The sequence below is a fragment of the Lathyrus oleraceus genome, chromosome 3 (genome assembly GCF_024323335.1).
Source record: "Lathyrus oleraceus cultivar Zhongwan6 chromosome 3, CAAS_Psat_ZW6_1.0, whole genome shotgun sequence".
Classification (NCBI taxonomy): Eukaryota; Viridiplantae; Streptophyta; class Magnoliopsida; order Fabales; family Fabaceae; genus Lathyrus; species Lathyrus oleraceus.
The window spans coordinates 376,144,421-376,167,394 of record NC_066581.1 but is presented as its reverse complement, the minus strand read 5'-3'; the positions used below and the strand labels follow the sequence as shown (position 1 = coordinate 376,167,394).

At 36.9% G+C, this 22,974-nt stretch overlaps 2 protein-coding genes across 2 annotated transcripts in view; both read right to left on the bottom strand.

Annotated features, from left to right (window-relative positions):
• LOC127131345 (uncharacterized) overlaps positions 1-4,613 on the bottom strand; it is a 43,254-nt gene extending 38,641 nt beyond the window's left edge. Inside the window, exon 1 of the mRNA XM_051060270.1 lies at positions 2,955-4,613. Coding sequence (XP_050916227.1) covers positions 2,955-4,613 — 1,659 coding nt within the window. The remainder of the gene's footprint in view (positions 1-2,954) is intronic.
• Positions 4,614-14,308: 9,695 nt separating this feature from the next.
• Positions 14,309-22,727, bottom strand: LOC127131344 (uncharacterized). The gene is made up of 3 exons (XM_051060269.1): positions 22,551-22,727; positions 21,983-22,286; positions 14,309-14,559 (listed from the first exon to the last, which is right to left on the bottom strand). Exons 1-3 carry the CDS (start codon positions 22,725-22,727, stop codon positions 14,309-14,311), a joined length of 732 nt encoding a protein of 243 aa, XP_050916226.1.
• Between the last annotated feature and the right edge of the window lie 247 nt (positions 22,728-22,974).

Here is a 22,974-nt window from a genome sequence, read left to right as displayed (position 1 = left end):
CGTTGGAAGCTTTAGGTTCAATCATACCGATCATGTCAATGCCCCACATTGAGAATGGCCAAGGAGCAGAAATCACATTCAAAAAGGTTGGTGGTACATGAACCTTATCAGCGTAGATCTGACATTTGTGACACTTCTTTACAAATTTGTAGCAATCTGATTCCATGGTCAACCAGTAGTAACCAACTCTCAACATCTTTCTTGACATAGAGTGGCCATTTGCATGAGTACCAAAGGACCCTTCGTGAACTTCTTTCATCAACATTTCTGCTTCCTTTTTGTCAACACATCTGAGTAAGACCATGTCATAATTCCTCTTATAGAGCACATTCTGATTAAGGAAGAAACTGCCTGACAACCTTCTCAAAGTCTTTTTATCTTTTTCTGTTGCTCCAAGAGGATACTCCTGAGTCTGAAGGAAATGCTTGATATCGTGGTACCATGGTTTATCATCAAAACTGGCCTCAGCTGTAAACACATGTGCTGGTCTATCAAGTCGCTTGATCACAATTCTGGGTACTTCGTTTGGAAAACCCACTTGATACATTGAAGACAACGTAGCTAGAGCATCCGCCATATGATTCTCATCCCGAGGAATGTGATGCAATTCAACCTTGGTGAAGAAAGTCAACAATCTTCTTGCATAGTCTTTGTATGGGATCAAGCCAGGGTGGCGTGTTTCCCATTCTCCTTTGATCTGATTGATAACTAACGCTGAGTCACCATAAACAGTAAGATTTTTGATGCGGAGGTCAATGGCTTCTTCAAGACCCATGATACAGGCTTCATATTCAGCAATGTTGTTTGTACATTCAAAGCAAATTCTTGCCGTGAAAGGAATATGAGAACCTTCTGGAGTGATAATGACTGCACCTACTCCATGTCCATAAACGTTGGAAGCTCCATCAAATACTAAACCCCATTGAGAATCTGGTTCAGGTCCTTCTTCAGGAAGTGGCTCTTTACAATCTCTGGATTTTAGGAACATGACATCTTCATCAGGAAACTCATCCTCATTATCATCGTGATCTTCAACGGGTTGGTGAGCAAGGTACTCAGCCAACACACTGCTCTTGATAGCTTTCTGGGTATGATACTCAATGTCATATTCTGATAACAGCATCTGCCATCTGGCAATCTTACCAGTGAGTGCAGGCTTCTCAAAAATGTACTTGATTGGATCCATTTTGGATATCAACCAAGTGGTGTGACTTAACATATACTGCCTCAATCTCTTAGCAGCCCAAGCCAATGCACAACATGTCTTCTTGAGTAAGGAGTATCGTGATTCACAGTCAGTAAATTTCTTGCTTAAGTAGTAAATGACATGCTCTTTCTTTCCAGTTTCATCTTGTTGACCCAGAATACAACCCATAGAATTCTCAAGCACTGTCAAATACATAACCAACGGTCTTCCAGCAACAGGTGGTAACAAGATAGGAGGCTCCATGAGGTACTCTTTGATACTGTCAAATGCTTTCTGACAATCCTCTGTCCAAACACAATTCTGACTCTTTCTCAGCAATTTGAAGATAGGTTCACAAGTGGCAGTCATGTGAGAAATAAACCGGGATATGTAATTCAATCGTCCTAGAAAACCTCTCACTTGCCTTTCGGTTTTTGGTGCGGGCATCTCTTGGATAGCTTTTACTTTATCTGGATCAACTTCAATGCCTTTTTGGCTGACAATGAAGCCCAAGAGTTTACCTGACCTGACGCCAAATGTGCATTTGTTTGGATTGAGGCGAAGACGGAACTTCCTCAATCGTTGAAACAGCTTCAATAGATCTACTAAGTGACCTTCTTCTGAACGAGACTTCGCGATCATGTCATCCATATAAACCTCAATCTCTTTGTGCATCATGTCGTGAAAGAGCGTTGTCATGGCTCGCTGGTAAGTAGCACCTGCGTTCTTCAACCCAAACGGCATCACTTGATAACAGAATGTTCCCCATGGTGTTATGAATGTAGTTTTTTCCATGTCTTCGGGAGCCATTTTGATCTGGTTATACCTGGAGAATCCGTCCATGAAGGAGAATATGTCAAACTTTGCTGTATTGTCTACCAACATGTCAATGTGAGGCAGGGGGAAATCATCCTTTGGGCTTTCTCTATTTAAGTCACGATAGTCGACACACATTCGTACCTTCCCGTCCTTCTTAGGAACTGGCACAATATTTGCTATCCACTCTGGATACACTGAAGTGGCAAGAAAACCAGCATCTATTTGCTTCAGAACTTCTTCTTTAATCTTGACGGCCATATCTGGATGTGTTCTTCTTAATTTCTGTTTGACCGGTGGACATTCTGGCTTCAAAGGTAGCTTGTGCTCTACGATGTCAGTGTCGAGACCAGGCATATCTTGATAAGACCAAGCAAACACATCTACATACTCTTTCAACAGGCTGATCAGTTGCTCCTTGACCTGTGGGGATAACAATGCTCCAATTTTGACTTCTTTCACATTTTCTTCCGAACCCAAGTTGACTGTTTCCAAAGGCTCCTTGTATGGCTGAATAGTGTCTTCTTCATTTTCAAGCTGGAGGGCGACCTCTTCTGGAATCTCATCCCACTCTTCCTCTTCAGCTTCGAATACAGAATGTTCAAAGTTGGGAGAGGGCATGATGTCATTGTGTTCAACGGGTTTAAGTAACCTGTACAAACAATTGTTTTTAGAGGACTGACCATGACATGCAAAAATGTTTTCTTTTTAAGGTTTTTTTTTGTGTTACCATTTTCCGAAAAAGCTGAAAAGATAAAAGGACACAAGTGTATAGGAACACAAAAGATCTTTTTCATGGATGGTACGTTTTTGGCAAAAGTGCCCATTTTACAAAATTAATGCTTCGCGCTTTGGGCTAAAGCGGAAGATTTTTGAAAACTGAAAAGCTTAATTACTTTGATATGTGGACACAATGTGGGATGTCAACTGTGGTCCAGTTCTTCATAACTACTCCTGGTGTCACAAATCTGGGGCCTTCGTCTTCTGTCTTTCCCTCAAAAGTATCCTCCTCAACTGCTACCATGTTGATAAACCCACCGCTGTGAAAGATATCTTTGAAAGGTCGCACCACTGAAGTCTGCACTTGTTTTCCATCAACAAAGCCTAATCCTGCATGGTTAACGTTTTCTGGCAACTCTATCACCTTGCCCCACATTTCTGTAGGACCTGTCTTGACAATCCGCTGGGCGTCTTTGAATGACGCGATTGAACCTTCACTTTTCTTGTAATCATCGATGGTCAGGGCCTGAAATGGAGTTTGAACAGCCGTCTCGTCTACTTCTATCACACTAAACGATGAAAGGTGGCTAATCAGTATAGCCTGCTCCCCATTAACCGTCACTATTTGCCCATTCTTGACAAACTTTAACTTTTGGTGTAACGTGGATGTAATGGCACCCGCCTCGTGAATCCATGGGCGTCCGAGCAGACAGCTATAAGCTGGCACTATATCCATAACCTGGAAAGTGATCTGGAATACATGTGGTCCAATACCAATAGGCAAATCAACTTCTCCAATGACTGATTTTCTTGATCCATCGAACGCTTTCACAATAATTCCACTGTGCCGCATTTGCCCCCCTTTGTACTTTAGCTTCAACAAGGTAGACTTGGGCATGACATTCAGAGATGAACCGGTGTCAATTAGGATATTAGACAAAGAATCCCCTTGACAATTGGCTAAGATATGGAGAGCGAAGTTGTGATTCTTTCCTTCTTCTGGCAGTTCTTCATCACAAAAGCCTAAGCCATTGCACGAAGTGATGCTGCCTACAACATTGTTGAACTGCTCTGTTGTTATATCCTGTTCTACAAAGGCTTGATCAAGCACCTTCAGTAGTGCTTCTCTGTGGACAACTGAGTTCAATAATAAGGACAGGATCGAGATTTTTGACGGTGTCTGTAGCAACTGATCTACCACTTTGTAGTCACTGAGCTTGATAATTCTGAGTAGTTCATCTGTTTCTTTATCAAGGGTTGAATTGCTTGTTTGCCCTTCTGCTTCTCTTGTCACTGGTACCACGACTATTGGATCTTTCTCAACATTTCTACTTGGGATAACCGGCGGAGCGAACACGCGGCCACTACGCGTCATTCGGCTATTTGCTGTGATATTGGTAACTGAGGCTAAGGTTTTAATCTCGACCTCTTTACCGTTCTCAATAATAGTTGCTGCATAGCGGTAAGGGACCGCTTTATCTGAAGTGTAAGGCATTGGGCCCGGAGGGCAAATCACCACTGGCTCTCTCGGATGATAAGCTATCTCTACTTTCTCTGGAATGTTGAAGCAAGGAATGATGACATTCACCTCTTGTTCTTGTGATTCTGGAGAACTCACTTGTCTAGAAATCTGAATCAAACCCTGATCAAGGACGCCTTGCAAATCATCTTGAATCTTTTTACAACCTCTTGAATTGACTGAACATGTACCACAGATCTGGTGGTCATGTTGGAATAGACCATGAGCACATAAAACAGAATGAATTTCAACCAAAGACTGCCGAATCTCCTCTATCTTCGTAACACGTTGTTCATTGAGACAAACTTCTATATTGTTCACTGATGAAGGACCATGACTTGGCATTGGATTGTCCTTCACATTGGGACCCATGCTCTTGAAGGTCAGGATACCTGCTCTTGTCAACTTCTGTACTTCCAACTTTAAAGCAAAACAGTTGTCTAAGTCATGACCTGGAGCATTCTGATGAAAGGGACAAGATACCTCTGGCTTGTACCACCAAGGTAGCACTTCTGGTACAGGAGGTCGTGGTCGTGGTTGCATAAGGTTTTTAGTGATCAAAGCTGGATACAATTCTGCATATGACATTGGAATTGGATCAAAATTGGTTCTTCTTTGCTGCTGTGGCGGACGTTGTTGTAACTGATGTTGATGTTGTTGAGGTTGATGTTGTTGCTGATACTGAGTATTCTGTTGGAAGCGGTTGGTACGCTGCTGAGGGTATTGGACTTGAACTGGAGCGGAAGTGATTACTGGAGTCACGGCTGCTATATGTTGGTGTTGGGAATGGTAAGGATAATTGATCCTTCTTGGATGATTATAGGACACATCATTAGTTTCTTGTTCCTTCTTTTTCATAAAACCGCCGTACCTCTTTGCCCCGCTTGAAGATGTCAGTAAAGTCTGTAGGAGCGCTTGCAATCATCCTCTCGTAATAAAAAGTATCAAGAGTCTTTAAGAACACTTTCGTCATCTCCTTTTCTTCCATAGGTGGAACAACCTGTGCTGCAATTTCGCGCCACCTTTGCGCGTATTCACGGAATGTCTCCTTTTCTCTTTGTTGCATGGACCTCAACTGATCTCGGTCTGGCACATTATCCAGGTTGTATTTGTGATGTTTGATAAAGGCCTCGCCTAAATCGTTGAAAGTCTTGATCTGAGAACTGTCTAATCCCATATACCAGCGTAAAGCTGCACCGGTAAGGCTGTCTTGAAAACAATGAATGAGCATCCTTTGGTCGTTGGTGTACATTGACATCTTTCGCACGTACATAACCAAATGGGTCTGTGGACAAGAACTTCCTTTGTACTTTTCAAATTCTGGTAGTTTAAATTTTGCTGGCATCCTTACGTCTGGAACCAAACACATATCATTTACATCTCTGCCAAACAGTTCTTTCCCACAAAGAGCTTTTATCTCTTTTTGTAATTCCGCAAACTGATCCTGGAATTCATCCATTCTATCATTGAGACCAGGATCCTCACTTGGGGTAGGGCCGTGATAGACAGGTTCTCCTAGGTGAGGAGTATAGTGAACAACGGGAGGCACATTAGTGAAGACAGGAGCATTTGGTGGAACGAACTCTTGTTGATATCTATCTTGATTAAGATCCCTGGGTATTTCCCAAGGACGGGATGCTGTGATGGTAACAGAAGTGACTGGGACAGCGTTGATTTCTGAAGCGATGACTGTAGTGACGGGTGCTGCTGTTGTCTGATTCTGAATTTAAGGTTGATTCTGTGCCGAAGTCTGTCCTGAATTATGAACTTGAGCCCTAGCCTGGGCTTCCTCTGCTTGTAGACGGGCGGTTAACATTTGGTTGCGCATCTCTGCTGCCTGTGCTTGCGCCTGGATCTGTGCATCTTGTGCTTCGGCAACCTGAGCTTGTGCTGTTTGAAGTTGAGCAGCTTGGGCTGCTTGGTTTGCTATCAATGTCTCGACCATAGCAGAAAGGCGGTCAACCTGAGCTTTCAATTCTCGGTTCTCGTTATCTGTTATCTCCATTCTTCTTTTGTAGTTGGCTCTTGTGTTGTAATTATGCGTCAGCTTGAAATGGATCTGCTGGCGGGAAGCAACTGTTAGAAGACTGGACCAAGACAGACAACCTGTATGCACGTGATGCATGGATATGCAAAATGAATGATTTTCCAAGGAACTCTAAGTGAAGGAAAAGATAGAATTGCAAACATTTTTGATAACAAAACAAAGTTATCAACCCAAAATACAACCAAGAAAACCATTTAAGGACATGTGTCATCAGGACGAGCATAAACAAGTAGGAGTTGTCCTTCAAGTCTCTCAATTCTTTCTTCATAGGCCTTCTGCATAAAAGCTTTCTCCTTCACCAAACTGTCTACAAGACCTTTCCATGCACATGAGGATTGTGGAATCTGGGAGTAATCTGTTGTGCCTGAGGAAAATAAATCCTCTTGCACCATTGGACGTTTACCTGCACGATCTTCTCCACTCTGCTCCTTTAACTGTCTCTGAAGTTCTTCATTTTCCATTTCGAGCACCTGGGCCTTATCCTTCCAAGCGTCTCTCTCTTTCTTGACCCTCTCCAAGGTGGCTTGGAGTTCTTCTTCGTCATCTAGCGGAAGGTAGGGGGTCTTCAACGGAGCGGGTTTGATAAGATCATGATGTGGGTATGGCATTTTCAACTGTATAGCTCTGGCTCTGATCCACTGGAGGTACGGCTCATAGGAGGTACAATCTTTCTTACCCAATTCAAGTCTCCCTTTGCGACAAACACGATGCCAAGCTCTTACTACTCTCTCTTTCATGGTAGGGTCCTCCTCGTTATCCCTCAAGAAAATACCTTCTAAAAGAATGTTAGGAGGCTTGTCCTTCATAGGGTAACCGAGTTGTCTCCTAGCAAGTACCGGATTATAAGAAATGATTCCCTTTGTGCCCATGAGGGGCACATTGGGGAACTCCCCGCAACTATCAATGATATTCACATCGTCTAAAACTCTACTATACCATGCAATATCTGACTGGGTAAGAGACATAATCCTCTGTGACCACTGAAGTCCTGACTTGCGATCCCAAAAAGTAGCTGACTTAGGAAGATGAGAGACAAACCATTTGTAGAGTAACGATATACAGTAGACTATGGTTCCTCCTCCTTTCAAAGTACGGTAATGGATGGAATGATAGGTGTCTCCGAGCAAAGTTGGAACAGGATTACCACTTAGGAAGATGCGTATAGCATATGAATCCACAAAACCTTCAATATTAGGAAATAGTAACAAACCGTAGATCAACAAGGCGAACAGATGCTCCACAATAGTATCACAACCTTGACTGGCAAAATAAGAAACCTTCCCCATTAAGAACTTGGCAGTGAAACCTGGAAGTCCTCCTTTGGTGGTGAAGTTATTCTTGAATTCTGACTTCTTCATGTACAACACTTTTGCAAGAGAACTGTGCTCGGGTAACTTTTCTGAACCAGAGAAAGGTACTGTATCAGCAACTGGGATGTGAAGCAACTGGGCATACTCTTCCAATGTAGGCATGAGTTGATAGTCTGGGAATGTGAAACAGTGATAGACTGGATCATAGAACTGTACTAATGTCTGCAATAACCCTTCTTCCATCCTAAGTGTCAATAAAGATATAAGTGCCCCATATCTGTCTCTGAAACCAATAGGATCTGCGATCGAAGAAACCAATTTCTTTAGTTCATCTATCTTTGGATTGATGAGATTGTACTTTTTCACACTTCTCTGTCCAAAATCCATGTTTCCTGCAATATTTGCAATCCTCACTTTAAGTTCCTTGGAAAAAGGTTGAAATGATGGGAATGAATGCATGTCATGCATGAATGCAGCAAACACAAACATGGTCAAACAATACAAGGCTCAAAGTTCATCACCAGCATGGAGTTTAGGACAACGCCCCAAGATAAGTTCTAAGGTTCACCTGCCAAACAGGTTCTAAAAGTTCCCAAGGTTATGGATCCTTCTTCGGATAATACCGGGTTAAGCAACTGCTCGCTTTCCAATATTATTCTCAAAAGAATCTCGCTTGAGTGTGATATCGCGTATCAACCAAACCAGACTTTTGGTCCGAAGTGGTCACCGCATCACATCCTAAGTAAGGCCAAGATGGGGTAAAGGTAAACTAAGGTCCTTGGCTTCACGGGCCCGTCGAAAGCAACAATGCCTCACAAATGACTTGTTTAGCACTATCACCCTCAAAGAGGCCTCCACCAAGCGGACAAAGGCTCAAGTCAACTCGGTAAGGATTGTCTCCTATCAAGTCAACCTGAATTATCATCCATCCTATCTCAAATGTACCCCAAATCCGGGTATAGGATTTATCACAAGTATCCCCCAAAACCCAAAATAACAAACATTACAAACAATACAATTTAGCAAATATCCACAAAGCAAACATATAAACAAGCAAAGATAGGCTAAACCCTCAAATAAGTTTAATCATTGTGTCCCCAGCAGAGTCGCCATTCTGTCGCGGCGGGATTTTTCACGAGATTAAGTATTGATTGAACTTAACCCGTTTGAAAAATATTTTAAATGCAAGAGTCGCCACCGTCTTTTATTTTATCCAAAAAGAGGAAGGGGAAAATAACGATAAATCCCTTTAGAGTTACGGGTTCGGGGGTTGGTTATGCAAAGGGAAGGTATTAGCACCCTCTACATCTGTGGTACTCCACAGGAACCTTTTTGCTTATGTTTATGTGAATGCTTTGCTTTTTTCGCTTTGATCGTTTGATTGGAGAGATGAGAAAAGAACTTGATTTTATTGTTTTTGGACTCGATAAAGTCGTAGACTTCATGCCTACGTATCTCCAAGGCGCAATGGAGAAATCAGAATCCACGTAGTTCTCCCAAAAGAAAAGGGGAAAGTCTGTTTTGTTGATTTTAGATTGGCGTGTCTTGCCATCTCTTGCTCGACCTAGGCGGGAGGCTTCGAGACTGACACGTCCTTTTGAAAATGTTTTTAAACTGAAAAGCCAAAGCTGGCAAAAGATTTGAATGAGCCTAAACCCTGAAACAATACATAAATGAGCTCATTATAAGGAAGCCCAAGAGTAAGCTTGTGAGTGTGTGAAAAAGGTTTCTTAAACGGCGACCGTTGGAATCGCATCGGGTTTCTCTTTTTTTGGATTTTTCGATTTTTTAACATAAAACGTGAACAATACGATTAAACACACAATACAGAACATAAAAAATGCGAGAAAGTAAATTATTACAACACAGTTAGCTATGAATAGTTAGTATTACGAATAGTTAGTGGAGTTAATCGAGCTGAAACTGAAACGAAACGGTTAGTAACAACATAAACAAATATAAAAAAACAATATAAACATTTACTTTAGACAAAATAAACATTTGATATAAATAAACATTTAATTAAAATAAACATTTAAACAAATAATTAATTTAACTAACATTTAAATAAAACATATATGCAAAATAATAATAAAAGATAAACAATATTTAGTAAACAAAAGTAATATATATATATATATATATATATATATATATATATATATATATATATATATATATATATATATATATATATATATATATATATATATATATATATATATATATATATATATATATATTTATATTTTAGACAATTAATATATAGTAGACAAAAATAATATATATGTACATTTAGACAAATAATATATAATAGACAAAAATAATATATATATATATATATATTTAGATAAATAATATATTAAAACACATGTCGGCAAGTCGGAACTTTGCCGATTTCAGAGATAAGTGAAGAATATTACCTTGTGTGAAGAGGATGAACTTCTGATCGTCCAAATGATCGACCGAAAGCTGGAAACCGTCACCGACGCAGTGCTGGCTGCCTTCGTGAGTACCTGACTTCAACGTCGCTTTTGATCGGTGAAACGACGCCGGAATGAAATGAACCTTAGATATTTGTGACCTGGACTCAACGAACTTCAAAGATATGAAATCGATTTTGTGTTTCGGTGAATAATCGGGACGATTTTGGGTTACCGAAAATGAAGAACAAGTGAAATACGATAACCTTTTGGAAAAATATTTCTTTTCAATTCTCTGTTTCTCTCACCACACGTTTTTTCCTTACTGATCAACTCCCTTCCTCTTTTTCTCTTTTTCTTACTAACCACATATATATATATATATATATATTTAGATTACTTAAACAATAAGAAACCTCAAAAAATATCTAACATAAATTAATAATATATATTTAGATTACTTAAACAATAAGAAACCTAAAAAATATCTAACATAAATTAATAATATATATTTAGATTACTTAAACAATAAGAAACCTAAAGAATATCTAACATAAATTAATAATATATATTTAGATTACTTAAACAATAAGAAACCTAAAAAATATCTAACATAAATTAATAATATATATTTAGATTACTTAAACAATAAGAAACCTAAAAAATATCTAACATAAATTAATAATATATATTTATATATTATATAATAATAATAATAATAATAATAATAAACTAATATAATATTAATCCTAATTAAATAAACTAATTAACAACTAAACACAATTAATATTAACCACAAATAATATTAACGGCACACGATTAAAATACGATAAAATCGAGCGACACGAACGCGATAAAAACGATGACAATTTGCACAGCAAAACAGACAAATTGATAAAACCAATAAACCAGTAAACCGGTAAACCAGTAAAATCAACAACACGACTCAAACAGACTCGATTAAATCACACGGCACAACACGTAATTAAATAAACAACCCTAGGCAATAATAAAATCAACACGACATCACGAAAACGCTGACAAACACAATCACAAATAATCGGACAATACGAAAACTCTAATATATTTGAAATACAGTCAAAATACCGACAAACAAACAATTAAATAGATAAAAACGCACAAAACCTAATCGAAGCGATGCCACGCACAAAAGAGATAAGCGAGATAAATACGAGGCAACGATATCGGCCAGGTTTTGCTAAAACAACGAAATACAACACGGTAAGCAACGAAAACACACAAAACCTAATCAAACCAGTTGTCACGCGAAGTTTAAGAAATTGAGATGAATACGAGACAACGAGATTAATCAAGATGTGGTCAACAAAGCCAAAGTCAAATTTTGGGGTGCGACAATCATAACACTACCAAGTCCCCGACATGAAAGGTAACATCAATTATTTCCTTATTTTCTTATATCTCCATTTTCTCCACTTCATTATAAGTTCTCTTTTTAGTTACTCAATACTTCCTAAAGTTTCTACAAAGATGAGTCCAAATTGTAGTTTCTCAATATTTCCTTAATTTCTCTTTTTAGTACCGAGAGATAAGGGGTCGCGGCCAGAGACTATCGATTTGGGAATCTCGTGTAGGTGGAAAATTGTTGGACAAGTGACTCCAATCAGAAGAGGGGGTGAATTATGGTATTATAAATTCTCGATTAATTTTAAGGGTTTTATCACTTAAAAGGAAAATGATGTTAGTATATTTAAGATTAGCGAGAAAAGTAGAAAAAAATAAACCATTAAAGTAAATAAAAAGAATTAAAAAAATAAAGGTTAGAGAGATGGCACTAGAGAATTATCTAGGTTCGATCGAACGTTGGTATAATCATGCCCCCAGGAGTTCTTCTTGAGGTTTGACTAGGATATTGAGATTTTACAGGTTATGCTCATGAATCTTTGATACAAGCGAATCAAAGGATTTTACACATGTTTATCCCTCCAACCAAAAGATAAATTTTTCCATAGGATGAACTCATGAACCAAGTAGAGATTTTAGAGGTTGATCTCATTAACCAAAAAAAACTTTTCCAGGCCGAGTTCTATTACCAAACTTAATTCTTCAAGAGTATTGCAATCTTAAAAATAACAACAGTGGCAGGACACCAGTAAAACTCTTTTCTCACGAACTGTTTTCACTCACAAGATACTAAGGCATCATAGGAAAAATAAAATATTTAGAGAGCGAGATAAATCGTAAAGAAATAGGAAAACTCTGAATTCTGATGTGAGATGAAGTCAGGAAAGGTCTTCTTTATATAGGAGAAAATTGGCTTAAAAAGGAAACAATCCATGGGTTAAATTAATGGTCTAATTGTTAGGCTAATCGATTAGGTGTGTCTAATAACCGATAATTGAAGCTCGAAATGGAATGTTTAAATAGATAGTCATTACTAATCATTAAGAGACTATCAAATTCGATTACAGACTTGATTAAGCATCATCTATTTGATTAGGCTTATGATTTAATCGACTCGGTAGTTGAAAAATTATCATAATCAAACAAACAGTCCCCTAATCAATTGGCCAGGTTGTGAAAACCTTTTTAGGTGATTTTGTTATGTAAAGAGAGGCCTTTAAAGTATTTTAGGTGTGTGTGAGTTTCCTTAGTACATTAGGATTAACTTTCTTACTTTCACAAGACCATGAGAGATTTCACACTTCCTTTCTTTCTTAACTCTAAAGCTTTCAATTTCCTTTTCTAGATATACCGATCATATAAGAATTTCACTGGAACCTTGAATATTATGTTTGATGAGGCTTAAGATATTTTCAAGTTAATAAACATCACCTAAGAGTTGGAAATATATCACCACCAATTTATGCATTCATCGACGTTTTTGTCACCAAAACATAAAGAAGGTTATCAGCCTCAGGATCATCAGCTTCATACCTGCAAGCAAATATTTCCACACAAAGTTATAGTAAGAAGCGAGATGCAAGGTCCATAGTTGACAACATGGTCGGTAAGGAGACGAAGTGCACGAACTGGGTGAGACGATCACAAATCACCCAAATGATAATGTGACCAAAGGAGTTTGGTAAATGTGTAATAAAATCCACTATAAGTTTTTTACAAACTAGAATTGGTATTGGTAGAGGTCGTAACACACATTTTTTTTTTCTGATTTTGGTATTGTTCGGTTAGAAAATAAAGGACTATTTGACAAAGTTCTTTACTTCCACTTTGAGGGAATCCTAAGCAAAAGAGGTTGACAATCGTGTGTGGTTGCCTTAACAATAGAGTGACTTGCTGGATAGGTACAAAAAGTACAAAAAGTGAAGTCGTTTGAGGTTAGGTACTAAACTTTTATCTTTGTAGTACAATAGAACTTTTAAAAATTTGTGTAATTTATGTTCACTCTCATTTTGTTCCATCTGTTCTACCAACTTTTGACCTTCACTATATTTTGTATGAAACTATTGGAGCTTGGTTAGGATATCTAAAAATGGTGAGAACAAGGTCGACAACAAGGATTCTCTAGTATAAATTTTTCTACTAGAGGCATCAACTACGAGTTGATTTACGTAGTTTATAAAAAATATCAAAGTTGAATCCTTTTAATTTTGAAGCTCGTGTTTTTTGCTCTGATGCTTGGATTTTCTTGAGCTACAAATTTCTAAGACTCTTTTGATTTGTGTAAATATGAGAGTTGTGAGCAATAATATACTTATGCCATTTTCAACTACTTTTGTAATAGCATACATTTATCGCACATAAATTGGAATGGCTTGCATTTGGGGACATATCTTTTTGCTAAAGAAGGCGATGAGGTGACTGTCTTGGAACAACATAACACTTATTGTTACTCCTAAAACATTTGTTTCCATGATGAATATTTTTGTAAAGTCTGGAAAAGCTAGGACTAACATGTCAGTCATTTTTTAACTGTGTATGGGTTATCACAGCCTCAGTACTCTAAGAAAATATAATGGAACACAATATATCGGCAAGTGGAGCGGCGAAAGTGGCTTGGTGACACACAAAGCACCTATAAAAGCCGATAAGTCCTAAAAAAAACCTTAGATAGTCGTGAGTGAGCGAGGTTCAGGATAATCTAAAATAGCCTGCACCTTTTCTGCATATCGAGTAATGCCCTTAACAGACATCACATGACCTAAATAGGTAACCTATCAACTACAAAAAACACACTTAGACAACTTGGCAATAAAAGCATTTGATTATAACAAGTTTAAAAAATGAGTTAAATGATCACTCAAATTTGAACATTAAATTAAGATATCATAAAAAAATAAGAATATATCATCGCAAGTAAGGGTCCGGTAAATCTTTCATTGCTAATTGAAATATGGAAAGGGCATTAGTAATCTCAAATGACATTACAAGAAATTCGTAGTGAATTTCGAAAGATAGTAAAGCAGTTTTATCTATATCTTCCAAAGCAACTATAATTTGATGATAGCCTGAACGCAAATCTATTTTGTTAAAAATTGATGTAGTACTTAGTTCATCCAATAACTCGTCAATTTTTGCAATGGGAAACATATCCTTAACTGTAACAACATTTAGGAACCTATATTCAACATAAAAGTCCCAACTCCCATCATTTTTTAACTAATAGGACAGATGAGGAGAAGAGACTGTTGTTGGGAATAATTGTTCCTTCCCTTAACATTTGTTATATAATTAAAGACATTTACTCTTTTTGGGTGTGAGGATAGTGGAAGGGTTTTACATTGATGGGTTGTGTATTTAGGAAGAGAGAACGTGGTTGTCATGTGGTCTTGATGGTGGTGGTCCATGTGGACCCTGGAAAATAATAGGGTATTTGTTGATAATGGTAGAAATTTTGGGTGGAATATTAGAAGGGATGTTTTAAAGGATTGGGATAGTGGGTTCAATGGGTTCTTTTGTCGATTCAATTCTTTGAAAGGCAATCAGGTGTAAGGAGGTAATAGAATTTGTATGAATTAGTTGGCATAGCTAGTGAAAGCTTTTTTGTTTGGAATGGAATTTAGGATCAACCTTTAGAGTGACATAAGTTTTATTGTGGGAAAATATGATAGAAAGATTTTAATAAGTATGCATGTATTGGCCCTAGAGTATGCAGTCAAGCCATGCCCAAATCAACATCAGAACTCTCCATGGGTAACAAGTTAGAGGGTATAGTGAAAGGTTTGTTTTATATGGTAATTTGAACATTAGGTAATCGATATGGCTGCTAGGTTTAGATGTTGTACAATCGAGGTTGCAATATGTTATGAGGGCTTTCTATGTCAAAAAGAACCATCATAGGAATTCCTCCAATTAGTCCTTAGAATTTGAGAGTTTGGGGAGAAAATTGACCACTCAAGGCTTGAGGTGATAGATGGAAATAAGTATCACTAGGACCCGTCTCAACAACTTCTTCTACATTACTTAACTTTTCTAATTATTTTATTTTTAGGTGTCTTCCTCAACTAGAAGTAGTAGAGACCTACTAGAAGCACACTTGTATCCAAGAACAAACTTTTCATCACAACTAGAGCAAAGACCTTGTGCACATCATTCTTGTAATTGAGCTTGTGATAGGAGTTTTATGGGACTCTTTGGTGGTTGGGATGTGGGTGGGTGTTTAGGATTAGGAGTATGTTATGGGAAGGTTAAGTATTATGGTTTTGAAATAGGTGTAATTTGGAAGTTATTGTTTGTACGATTAAAAGTGGTAAATACGAGTTTTTAAAACTTGGGCTTCACCTCTTAAGATTTGGCTTCAATGAGTTTTGCAAGGCCGATTGTTTGAGAGACTGAGACAAGTCTATGAATAGCCATTTTATTTCTAATTTAAGGTGTTAATCTAGAAATAAAACAATTAAGAATATCTTCGTGAGGAAATCCCACAACTGGATTTCCCAACTTCTCAAATTTATCTTGGTAATCAACAATAGAACCATCTTATTTGAACTTAAATAATTCAACATGATGATTGTCGCACCTCGAAAAATGAGAACGCGACTTTGCAAAGCACAATCGCATGCTCGCAGGATGGACTAAACAGAGTCACAACCGAAATTTATTTATTCCTAAAAAGGAAATGAGAAATATCAATAAAACCCAAGAAAGAACGACAGTGATATTGGTCATCACAACCAAATCAGGGTTCAGGAGTCAATTACGCAAGGGGAAGGTATTAGCACCCCTCACGTTTGTTATACTCAATGGGAATCGTTTGATTAGTTATACGTGTTAATGTTAGCTTAGAAATGTTAGGCTTCTCGAGTTATTAAGAGGGAAAGAAAGAATAGGACCAAAAGAAAATATAAAATGTTTTTGGATTTTCTATTAATGTGCGTGACAAGATTTACAAATCATGCTGCTACGTATCTTCAGGTGCAATAGAAACTCAAGGCTTAAATAGTCCTAGGTAGAATTTTTTTGTTGGTCGATTTTAGCAAAATATATTTTGTGTTAATCGATAAAAACATTGTTGGCGACCCAAAACAAGTGGAAAAGGGAACGTTTGCATCACGACCGAATGGATTTACAAATCAACTTTCATGGGCAACATCACAAGCTTACTCACATGTTCAAGTGGACAAAAAAATATTTTGCATTGTCTTGAGACAAAGTACCTTTCGATTGCAAAAAGGGTTTGAGGATCAATCGTGTGGCGACAAGAAAAGGAGTTTGATTGGTTTGAATGTGTTTTGAGTAATGGCGAGAACTTGGATGAGCGAGATATCCATCTTAAATCCTAGTCTTAGAAGCTCATGGTATCCACCATGTTTCATTTCTATCTTATTTACAAAAGGGTTTGATATTTTTTAGATGTTTTGATATTTGATTGAGAAAGGGTTTGAAAAATTCGCATTTACAGTTTTGAATGATGGAAAGAGCTAGGATGGGTGAGATATCCATCTCGAATCTTAGCCTTTGGAGCTCGTGGTATCCATCATGTTCTATTTCCATCTTCATTAAAAAGTGTAAAATAGGAATTACACTTTCTTGATTTTCATTGTGAAAATGGTTTGATGTTGGATCAAGCATTTGATTAACGATTGCAAAATGGTTTAATAGAATAGTTTGAAAGTTTGAAAATAGTTTGAAAGTGAAAGGTTTTAGAAATAGGGAACAATAAGAATGAGTTGAAAATAAAGTTTGAAATGGTTGAGTCTTTGAAAAAATACTAGACGTTGGATCGAGTTTTGAATTTGTTCTTTTTGAAAAGGGGTTGATTTTATTCTTGTGTTAGAAAGTACCTAAGCAAAGCAATAAAAAATAAAGCGATAATATTATTACACGTCATGGAAATGGGGGTACATATGTTGAATAGGCATATGAAATAACGAAACGATTAGAGAAAAAACCTAATAAAAAAAAGCAAGCAAGTGAGTGTATGTGCACAAAAAAAGTCTCAATGTAAGAAATCCCAAGAGCAAGCCAAGAGATAGGAGATGGAAACACACACGTCATAGGCACAACACACGTTCATTATAATTAAATCGAAAGAAGTAAAACAAGAATGAAACATGCACAGATCAAGATCATGATGCAGAGATGTGAACCAATGTCACATAACGCAAGGACGTGCAAGGAAAATGGAAATTGAGTTCAAATTTGATTTAAATGCAACGAAGTTAGATCGTTGTGTGTTATCATGAGTCGAAAGAAATGCTAACATGAAACATATCATTGCAAAATGGCATGAAATGAACTGATACACTCAGCAAGTGAAATCGTAAAGTGAGGCTTAATTCACACAATGGAAAAGAAAACGATATCAATCCGCGATTAAGTAAACCTCATAATCAAAATTCAAAATAAGAAAAAAGTTGAGAAATTCATGCAAAGTCGGTTTGTGTGTATCGACAATAAATGGAATGTCGTATGCAAAGAGTCATAACGCGGCGAAAATATCTATCAATGTATTGAAATTTCAGCGGCATAACGACATGAAATTGTCAAATTCGCTATTCAAAATTTCAAATTTTACGAAATGGAATTAAACAACAGCAACCCAATATTACTATATAACAAAGTTATTCAACATGTGGGAGGTGCAAAAACGGATATGGTATTAGTAACAATTAGGAAACCCAAAAGAGACCTAATATCCTAATCAAAATTAAACTCTAAAACATAAAATACTCACAAATACGAACAAATAAACAAAAACAAAAACAAAATAATTAAAGAGGGTGAAAAGAGAAAAAAGGGTATAATTTATATGGGGTGTAAGCCAATAAGGAATATTTGAATCAAATAGGGCCCAAAACCCAATTTAAACCCCAGATTGAAATAACATCAAATAAAAGAAAATAGTAATCAAGATAACAAAAAACTCATTGTTTGAAATCCATTGCTTGAGAAGATGAAGAGAGTTGTTATAATGTTGTTGTGGTTTCTTCTATTGAAGGTGATGTCAAATGTGTTTTTGTGGTTTGGGGTTGGTGAATCAAAGTTGTTTGAAGGGTGAAGTATGACGAGGCTTATAGTGGTTTGTGTACGGACATGAGGGAGCATACGAAAGTCAGACGTGAGAAGAGGTGAGTTTGAAGGTGATGAAGATCTCAAGGGCGTGAATAGTGGGTTACTGCTTGGAGAGAGGACAAACAAATCAAAAAATGCAGGTCCATCTCTAGGAAGAAGAAGACTAATATGTTTGCATCTCTCTTCATTTTTTTATTGGATGAGAGATGATTCTTTTAGGAAGCCGCCATGGTGTTGCGATGTTATTGGTCCATTTTTCACAAATGAAAGAAAGATCAATGAAAATGAGAAGTGTCAGTCAGTACGAGAGTTTTTCTTTTTGTGTCCAGCCAATCCGAAACCACTACTCACTATATATATATATATATATATATATATATATATATATATATATATATATATATATATATATATATATATATATATATATATATATATATATATATATATATATATATATATATATATATATATATATATATATATATATATATATATATATATATATATATATATTAGGGTTTAAAAAATCCTTATTCCATAATTAAATTCACTGGCGATTATTTAGTATTAAAAGAGTTTTAAATTGAAGATAACAAATAAATATATTAATGTAAAATAGAATCAAATTAATAAACTATTAAATTTTAAACATTTTTTTGGCATTTTGATAAGAAAAATGAAAATGAATAAATGAATAAAAAAAGAACGCAAAAATGCTAAAATAAATAAATTAAATACACAAAAATGACCACCGTGAAATAAACTTAACGAAAACATACAGGTTTGTTAAATATTGAAGTAAAAAATGATCAGTTGAAAGCTTCAGGAAGATCAAAATGTGATCGAAAAAGTAGTCGAAAAAATAAAAAGAGCACACCAGGTTAAACTACGTGAAACGTAGATTAACAAAACGGATGTCTACAAGTTCAACTTGAAATTTTTCACTCGCTAATTTAACCCATGTTTGAAAGTTGATTCAACTGGTATGCCTGTATATTCGAAAATTTATTTCTACTAACATTTTAGGCATTATGCGGTAGAAAATGCAAGCTATGATATGGAGAGATGAAAAAGCTATGATGTATGTATTTATTCGGTGATTCAGATTCAAAATTGGAGTGTGACAGTATGCATATGACATGATATGATATGCTATGCATGTATGAATGACTCTTTTATCTATTTGGTTTTTTTAGGGATATGATGTGATATGAGATGGACATTAGCAGGATATTTTACGATGGATGAATAATGAAAGACAAATTTGTGGGGAATGATAGAGGCAAGGAAATGGTGGCCCATATGAAACAAAAATGAGAGTGAAAACTTACTAGGGATAATAACCCACTGAAGAAAAGACAATGGAGAATATCCAAAGTAAAAGTTGACAAACGAAACTTTAGAATACAAGAGAATTCAAAAGTTTTGGAGTTTTTTGACAAGAAATATATCCTACACAAAATTATGGAGTTTTCTAACAAGAAAAGCACCTAACCAAACAAATTGGCAAACTCGGAATACATCCAAGACAAATCTGGAAGCTTTCTTACAAGAAAATTAATCCATATAAAAGAAATTTAGAGATTCCTTACAAAGAAATCTTCCAAGATAAAACTCGTGGGGTTTATACAAGAAAAATGTCCAATCAAAGACTTTGGGGATTCATAACAATGAAATCAATCGTCACAATGTTCTAGAGTTTTCTTACAGGAAATCAATCAATCAACAAAAGAGATCCATGACAAGGAATTCAAATCAAGACAAAACTCGGGAGTTTTCTAACAAGAAAAGCATCCATGCAAAAGCTATTATGATTCTTTACAAAGAAATCAATCAAGACAAAATGTCGGAGTTTTCTAACAAGAACGACATACAAACTTATGGGAATTCCTTAGAATAAAGAGTCATACATAACTTTCTAGGAAACATCAGGATAAATAGGGTATAAAACTCTCTGCATGTTCCAACAAAGTTGGACTTTAACCGTAACCATTGGTTAAAACCAGCTTCTAATGGATTGGTGCTAATTACAACTGGAGTTTTCAAACTGGGGCCAGTAACAACTGGAATTTGAAGGTACCAATAACCATTGGACTTTTCAAACGATGTCGGTCACAACCAGACTTAAGGTATCAATTACAATTACATTTTAATAAATGATGCCAGTAACAACTTGACTTGAAAGGTACCAATAACAATTGTATTTTGAAATCGAATGCCAGTTGCAACCGGACTTAAAAGGTACCAATAACAATTGGATTTGTAAATAGCGCGCCAGTTACAACTGGTCTTAAAAGGATACCAGTGACAACTAGATTTTAAGGACATAAATAACAATTGGATGTTTGAAAATGATGGCCAGGTACAATTAGACTCTCTAGGGGATACCAATAATGATTGGACTTAAAAAGAGATCCTAGTGATAACCGGACTCTAAAGAGATACCAGTGACAACTAGATTTGGAAAACATACACTGATAACAATCAACCTTATAAGTGATTCCAGTGATGACTGGACTTGGGATACCAATAACAATTGGATTTTAAGATAATGTGCCAATAACAATTGAACTTTAAAAGGTGCCAATAACAATTGGACTTCGAGAGTAAAGATGGTAACAACCAGGCTTGGAAAATGGTGCTAGTGACAACTGGACTTTGGATTCGAATGACAATTGGACTTTGAAAACAGGGTACCAGTTACAACTGGACTTTAAAGGATGCATGCTGGTAACAACCAGAATTGGTTACCAATAACAATTGGAGTTTGCAGATTGGTGCTAGTGAGAATTGGACTTCAAACTGTGCAAATAACGATTGAACCTTGAATACCAATAATAATTGGATTAAAAACAAAGAGCGCCAATAACAATTGGACTTTGGGATAATACCAGTGACAACTAGGTCTTTAAGATAATGTCACTGACAAATGGACCTCAAGGATACAAATAATAATTGGATTTTAAAATGATACCAGTGACAAGTAAAACTCAAGGATACCAATAATAATTGGATTTAAAACAAATACTAGTAATAACTAGCCTTTGAATAAGATGTTAGTGACAACTGGACTTCGGGGAGGGTCAATACCATGACCAGGGGATCCCTGGTGAAAAGCACAACGAAGATCAGGCTTGAAACACCATGGTAGTGGCTCAGGTATTTGCGGAGGGTTTCTTGGCTGAATGAGATTCTTGAGGACCAAGGACGGGTACAATTCTGCGTATGTCATAGGAATGGGGTCAAATGAGACCTGCTTCCTCTCAAAATTTTGTTGGTGATGATTGTTGATGTTGAAGTTGGTTCTTTGTTGCAGCTGTTGTTGATGTTGTTGTTGTTGAATTGGAACTGATTGATTGTTGGGATTGTTGGAAATAATTGGAATTACTGAAGAAACTTGGTGTTGATGTTGACGGGGTGTAGAAATTTTTCTGACATGAGGCCTCCTCTGCCTCCCCACTGATATTGAATTGGCTTCTCCTTCCTTCCTCTTGGAGAAATTACCATTGTATTTCTTGCTAGTTGACGCCTCTTCTTTAGTCAAACGTCCTTTACAGACTCTTTCTTCTATCCTCATCCCCATGTTTACCATTTCGGTAAAATCATTGGGGGCACTTGTAATCATAAGTTCGTAGTAAAACGAACTCAACGTCTTTAAGAAAATCTTAGTCATCTCCTTCTCTTCAAGAGGCGGATAAGCAGCTAATTGTCTCCATCTCTGGGCATATTCTTTAAATGTCTCTTTGTCCTTCTGACACATCGACCTCAATTGATCTCTATCAGTCGCTATATCCACATTGTACTTATACTGCTTGATAAAGGCTTCACCCAAGTCATTGAAAGTAGGGATGCTTGCACTGTCCAGGCCCATGTACCACCTCAAGGCATCTCTAGTTAAACTATCTTGGAAATAGTGAATCAACAGCTGATCATTATCAGTTTGAGTAGACATTTTCCTAGCATACATAATAAGATGGCTTAGCGGGCAAGTATTCCCTTTGTATTTTTCAAAGTTTGGGACCTTGAATTTCACCGGGATCTTGACGTTAGGAACCAAGCAGAGTTCAACAACACTCTTCCCAAAAAAATCTTTCCCTCTCAGAGTTTTCAGTTCTTTGCGCAGCTCAAGGAATTGATCTTTCATTTCATCCATCTTTTCGTAGACGTATGAACCTTCAGACGGCTCAAAGTGGTAGATAGTGTCATCAACACGAGGAAAAGTGTGAACAACAGGAGGTGGCACTGACATGACCGGGCTATATGCCAGCAGAGAAGCAAAGATGAGTGCATACCCTTATGGCATAAAATTTGGTGGCATTCCCCAAGGGAATCCAGCATGCATATCAGGAATGGATTGGCTGGCAGCAACAACTGGAACAGTTGAAGAAGCAATCTCATAAAGGACGATTCTTTGAGGAGGAGGTGTTGCAGGAGATGGTGATGACTAATTCTGGGCAGCAATGACAGACTCTATTAGTGACGTAAGTCTGGCGATC